Below are 18678 nucleotides of genomic sequence, written 5' to 3' on the forward strand. Positions count from 1 at the left end.
TTTCACCTCTGCAAACTCTTCAAAATTTCGTGCAATGGTTTACTATAATTAATGCTGCATAATAACTGCGTTGAACATCGAAACAAAATTAAGTCATTTATGGTGGGAAGGTATCAGTCAAGAAGACGTATAAAAATCAAATTTTTGGGCCAAATAGTTTTTGTGAAATCGAATGATAAGTGTGTCAAAGCAGTGGGAACACCATGTGTCTGCACAGGCAAGCAGTGCAGTGATGACAAAATCACGCACAGCGCGGAATGTGGCGAACACGTGTGTGCAGCAGCGAAAGGGTTAATGAAGAGACAAAGCACTAGAAATTTCAAAAAATTGCATTCAGACAAATATAATTCATGAAGTAAGGCACTTCGATATTGTTTTTAAATAATGAAAATATTAAGCACCGCACAAAGTTTGAACTCATAACCTTTCACGTAGCAGCCTAACACCTTAACCGTTATGCTAACGCATCTCGTTTGACTACATAACGTCATGATGACTATAACACGTCACGTAAAATACTGACAAACACTGTTGGTATGACTATGAATTACTCACGCTTCATTGAAGTACAATAGGAAATAAACAATTACCGCTGTTCTTTATTGCGAAAAAGTGGTTTGTGAGAGTGATACAAACACCTTTCCTTGCTATCGCCTGAATTAGGAGTCTTATTGCTTGTTTGGTTTAATCAATTAATAGAATATGAAGCAATTGGTATAAAGAATGCTTTTTCCAAACTTTCTATAAAAGAATGTCTGCTATCAAGACATTGCTTTTGTTCTATTACTTTATTTATGACTGAACATTTCTAAAACTGAAGACACTCGTCCATGCTCTGCACTGCAGTCGAGATCTGGCAACGTCATTCTCTGTTCATTGGCTGACTGTGTTTTGTGACGTCAGATGCGCAGAATGAACCTAAACTCGGCCGCCAACATAAATGACACGCACTTTAGCACTTCATTTCTGAAGGAAGGAGACATGGTTAGGGTTTAACATCGCATCAACAATGAGATCACTAGAGACGCACTTCATTTATGAGATCTTTTGTCTCACTCTGTGTAGAGAATCCTTCACTAAAGCCAAATTGAGAGTTAGTTAACAAGTTCTGCTCAGTTAAATGGGTGAGTATTCTATTACCAGCCACTTTCTCAAATGATTTTTAAAAGAAGAGGAGGACCACCATAGGCAGCATAATTAATATTTTTTTGTGACATGATTAATTCTGTAATCTCCTTAGGGACTGTGTTTTTGAAACTGATGTCTATCACTGGTGCATACAGTGTCTGCACAAGTAAATTAACACATCTTTATTTGGTTGTTCATTACTGGGCTGTGGTGTTTGCAGTCACTGTGAGGAAATAACTGGATTTAGTGGCCAATAGTTTGAAAGGTTGCCATTTCTGCTAGAGCTGTTTTCACGAGACATTATTTCATTTTGATCACTAATTTTGTTTGTGTCTTGTTTAACAGTGTTCCAAATAGCTTTTGCACTATTCTTGGAGTGTTTCATTTTTTGAGCACAGTACATGACAGAATGGAAGATTCTACAATACTAATGATGACAGGAGTTTCAAATCTTGGTTGCTTCTGGTTCTCTGAATTATGTAGAGCTCTTTTTCCTTAGCACAAAGTGTATTTAGGTTATGTTATCCATGTGGTGCAGGAAAGGTGTGTGGAGTACATGCTTCATATGGTTAAGGAGCAACCAACGAAGCCAGCTGTCATAGAGAACTGTATCTCCAAAGAATATAGCATGAATTGTGATGTCACCAAGTTCTTAAAATAGGCCAACACATTCTGGGACTCTGTTTCAAGGGAATCTGTAGAGGTAACTACATGATGAACGGATGGTGGTCTCCAACTAAACAAGAAATAGGACCCAGCCTTGAGGAGATTGAAAGTACTGCTACAGGCTGAGGGAAGATCCAGTCACACTATGCCAACTGAAGAACTGAGATCACACCTCCCTGTCAATAGTGGTGGCACGAAGACTGAGAACCGCAACTTGTGTGCCACCACACCATTGGGCCCACACCCTGGTACTGCTGGATCTAGCTCGACAGCAGGAGGGAAAGGGGATATATAAGGCTGAACCCAGAGGAAAAGATAAGTCATCAGTACTACCAGAAGATGGCAAGTCAGCTTCCTCAAGTACGACACCATCTGAACAATGCCACTTGGCTGAGTAACTGAGAACATTTCAAAATTATAGTTCTTGAATGGAGATGCTTTAAAAAAGTTAGCTTTTCTGCCACACATTTCAATTAAAAGTCTTTAAGTGACCTTTTTGTTGAGCTGCCTGTCTTGGTGCTTTTACTGTGGATATTGTAAAATTTATTAGTTTTACAATTTCCTTAAACATAATTTTCAGCATATTCAAGAAAAGATAAGGGTTATTTGGTAAATTTAGATTGTTGAAAGAATTTGAAATTTTTAAGCTGTAATCTGCCCAAATAAATAAGTAGTTACACATATTAATAATGTGTGTCATTACTATCAAAATAAACTGTAAATGACTCAAAAATGTCCTCCAATTTGTCCCTTGTGAAAACATGGTGTGGGGTTTAGTGTTGTCACAGGGAAGTATGACATCTTTGAAATGCATTCCTAATCTTTTGTTTTGGTGGGCAGCTTTTCCTATGTTAATGAGTGTCAGTAGTAAGCTGCCTCCACCATATGTTGATTGTGAAGAAAGTCAATGAGTAACACTTCTCTATAGTCAAAAGAGACAGTCACAGTAACTCTTCCAGCTGAGAGGTGGGTTTTGGCTTTCACAAGGCAGGCTTAATCCTTTCTTTGCCACTCCTTACTCACCATTTTGGATTCTGAAGTATAATGAAGCCACTTGTCTCATCAGATGATGATGTGCTTCAAAAACTCCACCCCTTCTTGCTCAAATCGATCCCTAAGTCTCTCAGAGTTATCCTTGCTGACCTATTTCTGCTGTTTCATTAAGAACTTTGGAACCAATCAAACACTAATTTTTCTAAATCCAAGCTGTCATTTGATAATGTAATGAGCACTCCCAATGCTGATGCCCACTTCTGCTGTGATTTCTTCAACATTGCACAGGCAATCACCTTCAATAAGCTCCTGAACAACACAGATGTTGTCATTTGTGATGCTTGACCTTGGGAGTCGAGCATGACCATTTTCTACACTTTCTTGGCTGCCCTAAATTTTCAGCTCAAGTAAACACTTAGTTCTGAGACACCCCTTCATGGATTAAAAGCTTCATTGTAACACACTGTGCAACAGTCGAAAGACTCTCTTGTTCAATCATGGCTGAACAGAGTGCAGCAGCAAACCATAAGGATTCCCCATCCCTAACGCACCAGTCTTTAATCCCCCACCCCCCAACTCCACCATCAGCTTGGAACTGCTCGTGCAGTACACTGTCGAAATTACCATTTATATTTCAATCCTCCTCATATCTGATACTTGGTGTCCTCTCCCTTTCAAAAGGGCTGAAGAAGTCAATGTCTTGCTTTTGATTAGAAGTGTTACAAGCATGTTAATGAGTTGAGATGGTTATATTTTGATTAATTGTCCAGGCAGTTGTCAATATTTGCATATATAGTCTTTTTTTTGTGCACTAACTGCCTGGACTATAAACATAACTTATTATTTTTTTCTATATAAATACAAAGATGAGGTGACTTACCGAACAAAAACGCTGGCAGGTCGATAGACACTCAAACAAACACAAACATACACACAAAATTCAAGCTTTCGCAACAAATTGTTGCCTCATCAGGAAAGAGGGAAGGAGAGGGGAAGACGAAAGGAAGTGTGTGGATGGATATGTGCGTGTGTGCGAGCGTATACCTGTCCTTTTTTCCCCCTAAGGTAAGTCTTTCCGCTCCCGGGATTGGAATGACTCCTTACCCTCTCCTTAAAACCCACTTCCTTTCGTCTTCCCCTCTCCTTCCCTCTTTCCTGATGAGGCAACAATTTGTTGCGAAAGCTTGAATTTTGTGTGTATGTTTGTGTTTGTTTGTGTGTCTATCGACCTGCCAGCGTTTTTGTTCGGTAAGTCACCTCATATTTGTATTTATATATAATTTTTCCCACGTGGAATGTTTCCTTCCATTATATTATTATTTTTTTCATTATTTGGCCTGATTTCTAATTATTTGTTTTTGGTATTATCTATTTAGGTAGGACTACCAAGTCAATCATCCTCCTCTTTGAGAAATTTTACATAATCTTCTTTAATAAAACTACAGAGGAGGAGAGGGAAGAATTGGAATCCTGAATACAAAATTTTGAAACTTAATTTATCTTCTGCATGTCAACTTTGGCCACCATGTAGTCTTGTGGATAGGATGTAAAGTTTCTGGTTTTGTATGTTAATTATCACTCCTGTTATTCATGATTACTGTTGTAGCTTAGTTGTACCTCATCCATGTAAGTCACAATCTTCTCAAAAACATAGGATGTTTAGAGCATATTACTGTCCCCTGTGAGGTGCTTAACTACAGTTGTTTTGTAGAGCACATTAGACCAAACACAGTGACTGGTATTTATCACAGTGGAACATAAGGCATTCACAATACCCCATAGACACCAGCAGAAGACAATACATGACACGACACTGATGAAAGTCATATGGTTTAAAATCCACCATGCCCACTGTGGGAATCAAACCCATAAACCTTGGGTGACAAGGAACATCTTTACAATCATAGATAACCAGGTTTTCCAGTAATATTTAAAAGAAAATTATGTTATGTATTGAGGAAAAGCAGTTTGTTAACATGATTCTTCAGTTTCTTCCAGCATATTTGTTGATCAAACACATATTTGTTGATCAAACAGTGATGTTCTCTTCTCTCTTACCTACAGGCCCAGCATGTTCTGATACTGTTGAACCACTGGCAGGAGTCACAAAGTATTATAAAACAGTTGTAATAAGCTACAGCGCAGAAGGCTCCAGCTTTTCAGACAGAACTAAATATCCATATTTCTTCAGAACAATTGGTGAAAATCAGCAGTATACGTAAGCAATTAGTTACACATTTAGTGTAACCTTCTCTCTCTCTCTCTCTCTCTCTCTTTTTTAAATTTGAAGTTGCTGAGTCTAATGTTCACTTTTAGATAATGGAATTCTTTTATAATTTTTGTAAGCTATGGAATCACTCACCATTTCCAATTTTTGTTCATATGTGGCTGCAAAAAATTATTCAGACTGATAAATCCAGTAGTAATATTACTCATCATTGTCATAGCAAGTCTTATTTTGCTATTTCTGGAATTTAACCTTAGGAAAAAAATATGTTTATGATTTATTTATTGTTTATTTTATTTTAGATTGTTATTGATCTGTAATGCCTTTGCAACAGTGGAAAGTGAAAAGTGTTCTGATCGTGTACATCAATAACACCATTTAAACTAAACTCTTCACACTGTTTGTCTCACTGTAAAATACTGGAATATCACATAGAAAACAGTAACAATATTATGAGAAGGAGAAGTTACTAGTCACCATACAGTAGAGATGCTGAGGCACAGACAGTCACAACAAAGAGACTCTCACAATTATAGCTTTCGGCCATTGAGACCTATGTTAACAATAGACACACATATGCATATGCACATGCACACACACTCATGCAAATGCAACTCACATGCACAACTGCAGTTTTGGCCTGAGACTGCAGTTGTGGAGTGAGCTGTATTTGATGAGTGTGTGTGCATGTGCATATGTGTATGTATTGTTGATGTAGGCCTTAATGACCAAAAGCTATAATTGTGAGAGTCTTTTTGTTGTGCCTATCTGTGACTCACCATCTCTGCTATATGGTGAGTAGCACCTTTCCTGCTCATAATATTGTTACATTCCATCCTGGATTTTCCATTGCTTGACATAGAAAATAGTTCATGATAAAATCATTCACTCTCATAACCTACTCAGCAGAGGATCTTAATGAAGTAAAACAAATTACTTTATGAGTGTTTTTTAGTCTCACACTTATTCTTGATTATTCTTCTCTGTGTTAGACCACAAGCTGAAATCACAAAGATGCCAAAAACTGTTGTTTCTTCTCTTATATTTACTTGGATATAATGCTGGATGTTTTTGTAGAACATCTCCATAACTGGCTTTTACTTATATGTATGAGTGTCTCTTGCTGCACCAACATTGGCTGCAATACCTTGAAATACAATTCATAACCCTCTGTAATATATCTAGGATTGACTTTATCATTGTTCACGGTTCATGATTGGTTGTGGATGATGGAGCTTTACTCAAACAAAAATTAGCTGATTTTCATTTAATGTATGGTGCAGCAAGTTGTAGCACCTGTAATGCCAAACAAATTTATAGGGAAAAATTGCAATATATTCACCATTCTAAGAAACTGGAAGAAATCTAATGATATGGACAGAAACATATGAGAAGTCAGGGCCTTCTGTCTACAGAGAAGTTATCATCAAACAACTGCACACACAGAAGAATTTGAGGAGATGGTGGCAGATTGTGCCTAAGATGATTCATCATTAAGCACCAATCTGCTGGCTCATTACTTGCACACTTTGGAAAATTCAGTATGGAGAGTACTAATTGAGCAACATCCATCTTATAAAACTGTCAATGATTCCAAATTATTATGAACCCAGAGTCAGTTCCATCAATGGAGTGTCGTCATAACACATGTGTTATAGCAAGAACAAACACGATTTATGGAACATAGTATTTTATAGAGCAATATGTAAAATACAAGTTACACATAGCACTGAACAAATTGACTGGAAACAGTAATACAGCATAAACAATAGGCCAAACAATCATTTTCAATTGCTTAAATAATGCTGTTTCTTTGGCAATTCACTGGGGCCTGCCAGAGGGCTGACCCAGGCCTCTATAAGAAAACCTGTGAACTGTATGGACATGTGCTCTCTGAAATCACATGCATCATGAGTGAAGGTACATCACTCATCCTTCTAAGGGATGGGGAAACCACATACATACATGCACAAACACATGAGGCACAGAAAAATGCATGTTATAGAAAAAAGCACTGAACAAAAAAGTACTGATAGAGTCTATGCAGGATATGGTGGCCAATGCACAGTGACCAGTTTTTGTCCAAAGCATTAAGTGAGTTCATCTGTTTGTTCAGTGTCAGTGGGGGGGGGGGGGGGGGCAACAGTATTTTGCTACCTTTCGTCGGACAGTGGGGGGGGGGGGGGGGGGGGAATTCAGTACTTATAGCTTTATTTGTTAGGTTCATGATGATGAGCCCAACATTTCATTAATGGTGATAGTTATTGTGATGTTTACATGGAAGTAACACACTATGCAAAATTTGAAAAAGTTCACAATGAGGGGCACCATGATTTTGGATTTGATGTGCATATTACATAATATGTTTCTGCATATGAAATTTAGCTGATATATCAAATTTTTCTTTAGACCTGAGTGGAGGTCTCTCTCTGTCATCAATATTGAGAAAATCACTTTGATGTAACGCACTCATTTGTGATTGTGCCGTACCAGTGATAAAGCCAGAGTGAAATATCCAAAATGTTTGTTCCTCATATTTCATAAACAGTTGGAGATATCAAAACGAGATTTAGGAAAATGATAGCATACAAAGAGGAGAGTATTTTTCCATGTGGCTATTATGGAAAATTTCAGCAACTACCATGTTATTCCACTAACTACAGACTTTTTCAATGAAAGAATGTAATTTTTAAGGCCATCGATAGCTGGTGAAATGAGAAATGCTGTGGAGTATGGAACAACATAAGTCAAGACATGACATGTTAATTCTGTACTAAGGATGTGGTTTTTCATAAGCAACTGACCTTACTTTTCCTCAGGTCCTCACATAATAAACTTAAATAAACCACTGTTTCAGATTACTCTCACAAGTGCTTCTGCCAACCTGCTAGTGAGATGACACTTTGTGAACTCCACTGTGTTTTGGCAAAAGAAGCAAATTTTAACATGACAGCAAGAGAAATGTGTAGGTTTTACTCATAATTCACAACTCATGATGCTTCTCTGAAAGTTACAAATGGTTGACTAACTAAAGCAGAGGTGACAGATTTTTTGAATGGTCACCATGCAAGTGTGGGTGTGGGGGGGCTTCGTGAAATATTTACAATAAAATGTTAGTGTAGGCTTCAGTTTAGAATGGCACTCCCCCTCCAGCACTCGGCTTTTCCCCTACAGCATCTGCCACATCCCCCACCCCTATTGCTCTCCCCTGCCCTGCTAACTGTGCATCTACTGGCCACAGTATTCTGCGCAGACTCTACCAAAAAAAGCATTGGTTTCACAAGTCACTGAGTTACGAGCCACAGCAAATACCAATAGCAGGGCTGACATCTGTGTCATCACCCAATGACAGCGGCTTCTGCGGCACGTAGCGGGCAGGCACCAGTGAGTAGGGGCAGAAGTGATAAGAGACCAGATTGGTGTGCTGTTCCTCCTCTCTTGAAAGGCCGTAGAGCAGGACTGGGATAGCATCTCCGTAGTAACGTCCTTGTCGAGGTCAGCGGTCAGTGCTGGAAGCATCAGCAGGGGCGTTGGAGACAATGGCACACAGCACCCAGCAACAGAGATCACGGCACCTGCAGCATCAAGTGCAGTGGGCGCTGCACTGGCAACAGCAGCAGTTGAGGAGTGGGAGGTGAAGGCAGGAACCTCAGACAGCAATCTCACAGGCAGCAACCCACTGGACCATCTGTGACACAAGAACAGGTATCAGCTGTGGTGGGGACAGGGGAGGCAGTGGGCCTCACCATGCACAGCCACAGCTGGTTGAAGTGAAGGGATGTCTGCCTGTCAGGAGTGCAGATGATACACAGGTGCCAGACCTGGTGATACTCAGTGATGGCAGTTCATTTGGCAGCTGAAGCCACAAGCCCAGACAGACACACCCAGCCAGATCCATCATAGAGCTGGCAACATCAGCTGGTATGGTGTCATATGCAGCAGGTGAAGGAGGGTTCATAGTTGGCATCCACATAGCAGTTCCCAGCTGGCTCTTGTCCCCACTTGAATGAAACAGTAGGAACTCAGAGAATGGTCTAAAGCAGCTTTAGGGGACCTGCGCATATATACTTCTGTATCTGAGTTTTAAATGTCTGAACCATGCATTTAGCCTTATGATTAGATTGAGGATGAAATGAGGGAGCAGTGAGGTGGCAAATACCACTAGCCTGACAAAAAGATGCAAATTTTTCCAGAAATAAAGTGGGTGCTGTTATCGGTAACCACAGTATACGGAAGTCCCATAGTTGCAAAAATGTTAGACAGAGCTGAGACAATGGCCGCCACAGACACAGATGGACAACATGCCACTAAAATGAGCCAATACTGGTTTAGCAAGTCCCAGCAAAATCGACAAGTAGATACTCACCCAGGTTCCACATCATCAGCCAGGGGAAAAGGTGCCTGCAGAGTGCCTGTTGCTGAACACATTAAATGCAAGTGGTGATAAGCTGCATAATATCCCCATCTATGCTCGGCCATTACATATGCTGGCAGGCCAAAGCTTTGGTGCGAGAGGTCCTCCAATGATTGCCATGCAGAAGCTGCTGTACATTATGATATAAGGAAGCAGGAAAAAAGCTGGGGAGGAATGTCTTCTGTAGCTACATCTACATCTACATCTACATCGATACTCCGCAAGCCACCCAACGGTGTGTGGCGGAGGGCACTTATCGTGCCACTGTCATTACCTCCCTTTCCTGTTCCAGTCGCGTATGGTTCGCGGGAAGAACGACTGTCAGAAAGCCTCCGTGCGTGCTCTAATCTCTCTAATTTTACATTCGTGATCTCCTCGGGAGGTATAAGTAGGGGGAAGCAATATATTCAATACCTCATCCAGAAACGCACCCTCTCGAAACCTGGCGAGCAAGCTACACCGCGATGCAGAGCGCCTCTCTTGCAGAGTCTGCCACTTGAGTTTATTAAACATCTCCGTAACGCTATCACGGTTACCAAATAACCCGGTGACGAAACGCGCCGCTCTTCTTTGGATCTTCTCTATCTCCTCCGTCAACCCGACCTGGTACGGATCCCACACTGATGAGCAATACTCAAGTATAGGTCGAACGAGTGTTTTGTAAGCCACCTCCTTTGTTGATGGACTACATTTTCTAAGCACTCTCCCAATGAATCTCAACCTGGTACCCGCCTTACCAACAATTAATTTTATATGATCATTCCACTTCAAATCGTTCCGCACGCATACTCCCAGATATTTTACAGACGTAACTGCTACCAGTGTTTGTTCCGCTATCATATAATCATACAATAAAGGATCCTTCTTTCTATGTATTCGCAATACATTACATTTGTCTATGTTAAGGGTCAGTTGCCACTCCCTGCACCAAGTGCCTATCCGCTGCAGATCTTCCTGCATTTCGCTACAATTTTCTAATGCTGCAACTTCTCTGTATACTACAGCATCATCCGCGAAAAGCCGCATGGAACTTCCGACACTATCTACTAAGTCATTTATATATATTGTGAAAAGCAATGGTCCTATAACACTCCCCTGTGGCACGCCAGAGGTTACTTTAACGTCTGTTGACGTCTCTCCATTGATAACAACATGCTGTGTTCTGTTTGCTAAAAACTCTTCAATCCAGCCACACAGCTGGTCTGATATTCCGTAGGCTCTTACTTTGTTTATCAGGCGACAGTGCGGAACTGTATCGAACGCCTTCCGGAAGTCAAGAAAAATAGCATCTACCTGGGAGCCTGTATCTAATATTTTCTGGGTCTCATGAACAAATAAAGCGAGTTGGGTCTCACACGATCGCTGTTTCCGGAATCCATGTTGATTCCTACATAGTAGATTCTGGGTTTCCAGAAATGACATGATACGCGAGCAAAAAACATGTTCTAAAATTCTACAAGAGATCGACGTAAGAGATATAGGTCTATAGTTTTGCGCATCTGCTCGACGACCCTTCTTGAAGACTGGGACTATCTGTGCTCTTTTCCAATCATTTGGAACCCTCCGTTCCTCTAGAGACTTGCGGTACACGGCTGTTAGAAGGGGGGCAAGTTCTTTCGCATACTCTGTGTAGAATCGAATTGGTATCCCGTCAGGTCCAGTGGACTTTCCTCTATTGAGTGATTCCAGTTGCTTTTCTATTCCTTGGACACTTATTTCGATGTCAGCCATTTTTTCGTTTGTGCGAGGATTTAGAGAAGGAACTGCAGTGCGGTCTTCCTCTGTGAAACAGCTTTGGAAAAAGGTGTTTAGCATTTCAGCTTTACGCGTGTCATCCTCTATTTCAATGCCATCATCATCCCGTAGTGTCTGGATATGCTGTTTCGAGCCACTTACTGATTTAACGTAAGACCAGAACTTCCTAGGATTTTCTGTCAAGTCGGTACATAGAATTTTACTTTCGAATTCAATGAACGCTTCACGCATAGCCCTCCTTACGCTAACTTTGACATCGTTTAGCTTCTGTTTGTCTGAGAGGTTTTGGCTGCGTTTAAACTTGGAATGGAGCTCTCTTTGCTTTCGCAGTAGTTTCCTAACTTTGTTGTTGTACCACGGTGGGTTTTTCCCGTCCCTCACAGTTTTACTCGGCACGTACCTGCCTTGAACTTTTTCCATAAACACTCAACATTGTCAGTGTCGGAACAGAAATTTTCGTTTTGATCTGTTAGGTAGTCTGAAATCTGCCTTCTATTACTCTTGCTAAACAGATAAACCTTCCTCCCTTTTTTTATATTCCTATTAACTTCCATATTCAGGGATGCTGCAACGGCCTTATGATCACTGATTCCCTGTTCTGTACATACAGAGTCGAAAAGTTCGGGTCTGTTTGTTATCAGTAGGTCCAAGATGTTATCTCCACGAGTCGGTTCTCTGTTTAATTGCTCGAGGTAATTTTCGGATAGTGCACTCAGTATAATGTCACTCGATGCTCTGTCCCTACCACCCGTCCTAAACATCTGAGTGTCCCAGTCTATATCTGGTAAATTGAAATCTCCACCTAAGACTATAACATGCTGAGAAAATTTATGTGAAATGTATTCCAAATTTTCTCTCAGTTGTTCTGCCACTAATGCTGCTGAGTCGGGAGGTCGGTAAAAGGAGCCAATTATTAACCTAGTTCGGTTGTTTAGTGTAACCTCCACCCATAATAATTCACAGGAACTATCCACTTCTACTTCACTACAGGATAAACTACTACTAACAGCGACGAACACTCCACCACCGGTTGCATGCAATCTATCCTTTCTAAACACCGTCTGTACCTTTGTAAAAATTTCGGCAGAATTTATCTCTGGCTTAAGCCAGCTTTCTGTACCTATAACGATTTCAGCTTCGGTGCTTTCTATCAGCGCTTGAAGTTCCGGTACTTTACCAACGCAGCTTCGACAGTTGACAATTACAGTACCGATTGCTGCTTGGTTCCCGCATGTCCTGACTTTGCCCCGCACCCGTTGAGGCTGTTGCCCTTTCTGTACTTGCCCAAGGCCATCTAACCTAAAAAACTGCCCAGCCCACGCCACACAACCCCTGCTACCCGTGTAGCCGCTTGTTGCGTGTAGTGGACTCCTGACCTATCCAGCGGAACCCGAAACCGCACCACCCTATGGCGCAAGTCGAGGAATCTGCAGCCCACACGGTCGCAGAACCGTCTCAACCTCTGATTCAGACCCTCCATTCGGCTCTGTACCAAAGGTCCGCAGTCAGTCCTGTCGACGATGCTGCAGATGGTGAGCTCTGCTTTCATCCCGCTAGTGAGACTGGCAGTCTTTACCAAATCAGATAGCCGCCGGAAGCCAGAGAGAATTTCCTCCGATCCATAGCGACACACATCATTGGTGCCGACATGAGCGACCACCTGCAGATGGGTGCACCCGGTACCCTTCATGGCATCCGGAAGGACCCTTTCCACATCTGGAATGACTCCCCCCGGTATGCACACGGAATGCACATTGGTTTTCTTCCCCTCTCTTGCTGCCATTTCCCTAAGGGGCCCCATTACGCGCCTGACGTTGGAGCTCCCAACTACCAGTAAGCCCACCCTCTGCAACTGCCCGGATCTTGCAGACTGAGGGGCAACCTCTGGAACAGGACAAGCAGCCATGTCAGGCTGAAGATCAGTATCAGCCTGAGACAGAGCCTGAAACCGGTTTGTCAGACAAACTGGAGAGGCTTTCCGTTCAGCCCTCCAGAATGTCTTTCGCCCCCTGCCACACCTTGAAACGACCTCCCACTCTACCACAGGTGAGGGATCAGCCTCAATGCGGGCAGTATCCCAGGCAACCACAGTCGTAGTCCGATCAGGGGATGCGTGGGACGAGCTGGCCGTCCCCGACAAACCCCCATCCGGACCCCCACAGTGATGCCCATTGGCAACAGCCTCAAGCTGTGTGACCGAAGCCAACACTGCCTGAAGCTGGGAGCGAAGGGATGCCAACTCAGCCTGCATCCGAACACAGCGGTTGCAGTCCCTATCCATGCTAAAAACTGTTTTGCAAAGAACGTCTGAACTAATCTACAGAGAGCGCAAACAAATCGACAAAATTTAAACGGTTATTAAAATACAAGATTGCCTAGTAAATGCAGTAATGTTGCTACTTGCGCACTGCTGACACTGCTCGGCGGCGGAAGGAGACTAAGCGAATTTACACTATTCAGGTACTAAAACACGATGCTACAACTCTCAAATACTATAATACGCCTGAAATTTATGAATTAAACAATGCAAGTACCAAAAACACGCAAAGAAATTAAGAATTAAACTATGTAACAAACGAGTGAGCTAGGAGTATACGACTTGCTGCTCAGCTGCTTATCCAACGGCGGCAGGGAGCACACTCCATTACCACTAACAGGAGAAGTCCATCAAATACAGAAAGGTGATGCTGTAGGAAGAAGTAATTACACAAGGGATCCAAGGCATGGTCAGGAGGTTTTTCCAGCCAACTGTGCTGCACAAAAGAGCAGATCTGATTAAGTACAGTATCTATGGTGATGGCCGATGCTAGTGTGCCACTAGTGATGGGAAAACCATTGACTGTATTCTCGTTCTCAGTATCTAAATAGGAACAAAGCAACTCATCCTGATTGAACACCTTGTCTGGTCTGTCAGAAGGTGAGATATGTCATTGCCATTGGTGTGTTGTACTGTCGACTGGTAATGGATCTGATAATGATAACGGGAGAGGAAGAGAGGCCCAACACAGCAAATAGTGCAGTGCCTTGTTTGGCGTGGAAGCCAAAGGGTTAAAAAGAACAACCAATGGCTTGTGGTCCATGATTAAAAGGAATTTAGAACTATACAAGAAGACATGAAATTTATTAACAGCTAATCCAATCACTAAAGACTCCTTTTTAATCTGAGGATACTGCTATGGCGTGGGAGTAAAAGTCTTACAAGCATAAACAATGGATTCTTCAGACCTGTACATGTATTTGTGCACCAAAATCACACCAAGACTATGCTGGGAGGCATCTGTAGCCAACACGAGATGCTGACCCAGCTGGAAAGTGGGCCAGACATAGTACAGATTGAAGCTTAGATTTAAGCAAAGCAAATGCTGAGGACCAGAATAGTTGCACAGTTTTACACAAAAGCCCATGCAATGGCTGAGAAACAATGGATGCATTCAGCAAAAACTTTGGTAATATGCAACTTTACTTAGAAATGCTTGCAGTTCCTTAATGGAGGTCAGCTACAGCAAAGCCACAATTGCATCAACATGATGATGCAACAGCTTGACCCCTGCGTGAGGAACCTGAAAATGTAGATACTCAAATGACAACTGAAAAAATTGAGATTAGGCAAGATTGCACTTGAGACCCGCAGACTGCAAAACATAAAATTACGATCAGAGATTGCTAAGGTGGTCTTTGGTGTAAGAATCCATTCACTGGAAGAAATAGGCCAAATGACATCACATGCCATCAAATGGTGTAATTCAGCTTTGACAGAGTAGCACAACGTGACAGGCATCTGTTGCACCCAAAAGAAATGAAGGTGGGCGGACTCTTTCATGGTAATGTGGGCCTGAAACCCTAGCTTAACCAAGTGCAGGGCAAAACAGAGATGTAAACTCAGAGCAGAGGGACTACAGTTGCTGACATGGAACTTAATCTGACTCTAAATTTATCTCATTGGCAATAGAGAAACCGAAAGCATTAAATGCATCTATCCCAAACAGGAATTTATCTCGTCGGTAATGGAGAACCCAAAAATGTTAAATGCATCTAACCTGAACAGGTCTGTCATATGGGAATGATCCACCACAAGGAAAGTGGGAGGGCAAATAACAGATTTGTTAGGGATGGGAGTGGAGAACTGACCTATTGTTGGATTCTGCTGTTTATTGTAGCTAACCAACTTCCATGAAACCTGTGTTAGGTGAGGGAAGCCCAAGCCTACATACATTTGTGCGTTTATGAAAGTCACTTCAGTTCTTGTGTCAACTTGTTTTTTTAGCGGTTTATTTGAAACATGCAAGTCAATAAACAATTTGTTCAGGGAAAAAGCCATTGTAGAGATACAGTTTATGTCCATTGGTACCACTGTGCCCATCAGGTTTGAAGAGGAGAGTTCCACACTGATGTACTGTGGCCTTTCTTTCAACACAAACCACCCAATGCTTATGGCATGCACCATGATCACGTTGGGTGAAAGAGTATGAGTAAGACATAAGGGGGGCATGTGGCTGTTGCTGCGACATGGCCTATTGCTTCTGTGACCATAACTGACACTGCCCCGATGCTGAGTTGAAGGCTGTACTGCTGCAACAGCTTCCCCCTCATGCTCCCTAACGGTGGTGAGCAGCTTCTGATATCTCCCCACCATGCAGCAATCTGTTCACCTGCAGTCTGTGACACTTCAAAGGACTGCGTGATATTAACACATCCGTAAGGGTCACATTCTCACACTGAAGTGTTTTTTCATGGGCTTTGTTATCCAGGGCCACATGAATAACAACATCACATACCATGTGTAGCATAGGATTTGTGATGGTTACTGGTGAAAAACTCACAATTATGGCTCAACCCATGTAATTCTGCAGTCCAGGCTTTGTAAGATTGGTTTGGGAATTTCTGACAATGGTAAAATTCTACACACGTCATAGTCACATGCGTTCTGTCACAATAATTGGTTGAGAGAAGCTTGCTCAGTTCATCAAATGATAAGCTGGCAAAGGTGCAAGTTGGCACAATAACTGATACATGCTTGGTGGAAGCCAGGAAAGAAAGAAAGCCCTACACAGGTTTGCATCACCAACATGAAAAACCTGTGCTTCATAGGAGTCCCAACCTTCAGCTGGTTCATCATAAGCCAGGAAGGGCGATGGTCACACTGATGGGTGCTTAACCTGCCGTGAACACACAGACACCACTTGATTGCAAACTGTGTAGAGAGACTGCTGTTGTTCCACAAAAGCTTGCTGTTGGGAATGAGATGTTATAGAGTGTTTCTTCCATTGAGATGTTTATCAGGTGACTTAGCACTGCCACTGACCATGTGGAGAAAACATAATTCTCACTATCACCAAGTTTCTTATAGCAAGAACAAACACAATGTGTGGAACGTAGTACTTTATAGAGAAACACATAAGATACGGGTTGTGCATGCATAGTACTGAACACATAGAGTGGACAACAGTAATACAATGTAATGAATAGACCGAGCACACATTTGCAATTGCTTAAATAATGTTATTTCTTTGGCAGCTCACCAGAGTACACCAGGGGGCTGACCCAGGTGGCCCCTATAAGTGGGCCTGTGAGTTGTATGAGCATGTGCTCTCTGAAATCGCATATGTCATGAGTGAAGGTACATTAGTATGCACTAAGACTGTCAGTTGTAACTCTGTAAAGTTGCAGTGAGCTTAAGTTGTTGCTATAATGTATAACTTGTTTATGTCAGTGAAAAAGTAAATATCCATTTCTGGCTATTGGTACTCAGTTTAGGATGTTATAACATCTTTGTAAATTTAGGATTTCAGACAGCCTACATACTATTGTTAGTAAATGAATTAGATTCAGCTACTGCTGTGGAGACAAAACACTCCTGTCACACAATGAATGGAACAGATCAGTGTATAATGTGATTAGGCTCAAAGTTCAGCCACAAATTTAGTCTTGTTTATGTGCTTGTCAACAGCACCCTACCGTGGGTAATGTTATACAGAATGAAACTGGGCCTCAGATAGGTCTATCACCCTCTGTCAGTAGAGACCTAGGGACCTAACATGTAAATCTGTTTATTCACTTAAGAGCATCTCACATGTGACCTGTGACATGTGACACTGCATCACCCCATCACCACAGATTTCTGACAAGATGGTCTGAGGAACACTTCATAAACATGAAAGTGATGGAGTACCACCCAAGTTGTACACTAATGAGCACATTTTGAATACCATCAAGCAAAATAGGCATGCCTTGGACACAGCTCTGACCAGTACCCATGAGCTGTGGGTGGCAAGCCGGCCGAAGTGGCCGTGCGGTTAAAGGCGCTGCAGTCTGGAACCGCAAGACCGCTACTGTCGCAGGTTCGAATCCTGCCTCGGGCATGGATGTTTGTGATGTCCTTAGGTTAGTTAGGTTTAACTAGTTCTAAGTTCTAGGGGACTAATGACCTCAGCAGTTGAGTCCCATAGTGCTCAGAGCCATTTTTGTGGGTGGCAACTGAGCAGTCACAGATGTGGATGCACCTCCAGTACTATCATTGTCTTGAGGAGTCCATGACATGATGTATCATGCTATCTCCAGAGCAAACGGGAGTGCTACATGCTTCTATGTAGAATTTACTCATAACTGTGTGTGATAATGCCCCAAATATCTTTTCTTGTATTATACCTGGCAAGCCTTTCATGTTCTTTGAGATTTAACTGAATCTTCTTCACTTTTGGATCCATTCTGCAGAAATCTCACTAGACTTAAGTCTTACATATCAAAAATAATAGTCTAGTTGACCACCATACCCAATGTGACTTGTGAGGGTCCAGAATTTTTGCTTAGCTAAATTCAGGATTTTTCCTTCAAGAGCTAGACACATGAAGTTATCTGGATTTCATAGTATGTAAATGAGTACTTTGCTGTTTGTGTTGAAATTTAAGCAATTGTACAGTGCCCCCTTGCATTTTCTATTTTTATTCGTTTAGTATTATGTGTTGATACAAGTATTTGTTTGGGTTGTGTTACTATACATTTGAGGTACCCCTTGGGAAGCATGAGGCAGTTGGATGTTGCCAGAAGATGCCTTTACATCACAGCAAGTATGATATGGCACTTCCAACTCCCCATAGACTTTATAAGGGGTTCCTCATAATAAGAGATGCTGTAAATCATCAGTGGAGAGTATATTCTTGCAAATAGTAGAAAAATTTTACTTTAGTTTAGTATTAAGGCTGCTTCCACACAGACAATGTATTGAACATTATCATGTAAAAAATGTTCAAACAAGTTGAAGATAATCTCAAAACTTTAGAAGAAGAGTTAAACAAATAATATTATAAACTAAATATACTTCAAGATTATTTCTTATGATTTTGCCATCAAGAACACTAATTAAAATCAATTTTGCAACAAGAATTTACTACATTTTTGTGTGAAGTGTTTACTGAGTTTTCATTGTCATATATCCTCCCAAGTGGTGATCCTGGAGTAAGATGCAAATCTGGAAAGAAAGAAGTTTGACTTGAAATTT

At 41.7% G+C, this 18678-nt stretch overlaps 1 protein-coding gene across 1 annotated transcript in view; it reads left to right on the plus strand.

Annotated features, from left to right (window-relative positions):
* The window catches only part of LOC124804379, a 675970-nt gene that overhangs the window by 607164 nt on the left and 50128 nt on the right, over positions 1-18678 (plus strand). The window contains exon 16 of the mRNA XM_047264747.1: positions 4852-5005. Coding sequence (XP_047120703.1) covers positions 4852-5005 — 154 coding nt within the window. The remainder of the gene's footprint in view (positions 1-4851; positions 5006-18678) is intronic.

This window comes from Schistocerca piceifrons, chromosome 1 (assembly GCF_021461385.2).
Source record: "Schistocerca piceifrons isolate TAMUIC-IGC-003096 chromosome 1, iqSchPice1.1, whole genome shotgun sequence".
NCBI lineage: Eukaryota > Metazoa > Arthropoda > Insecta > Orthoptera > Acrididae > Schistocerca > Schistocerca piceifrons.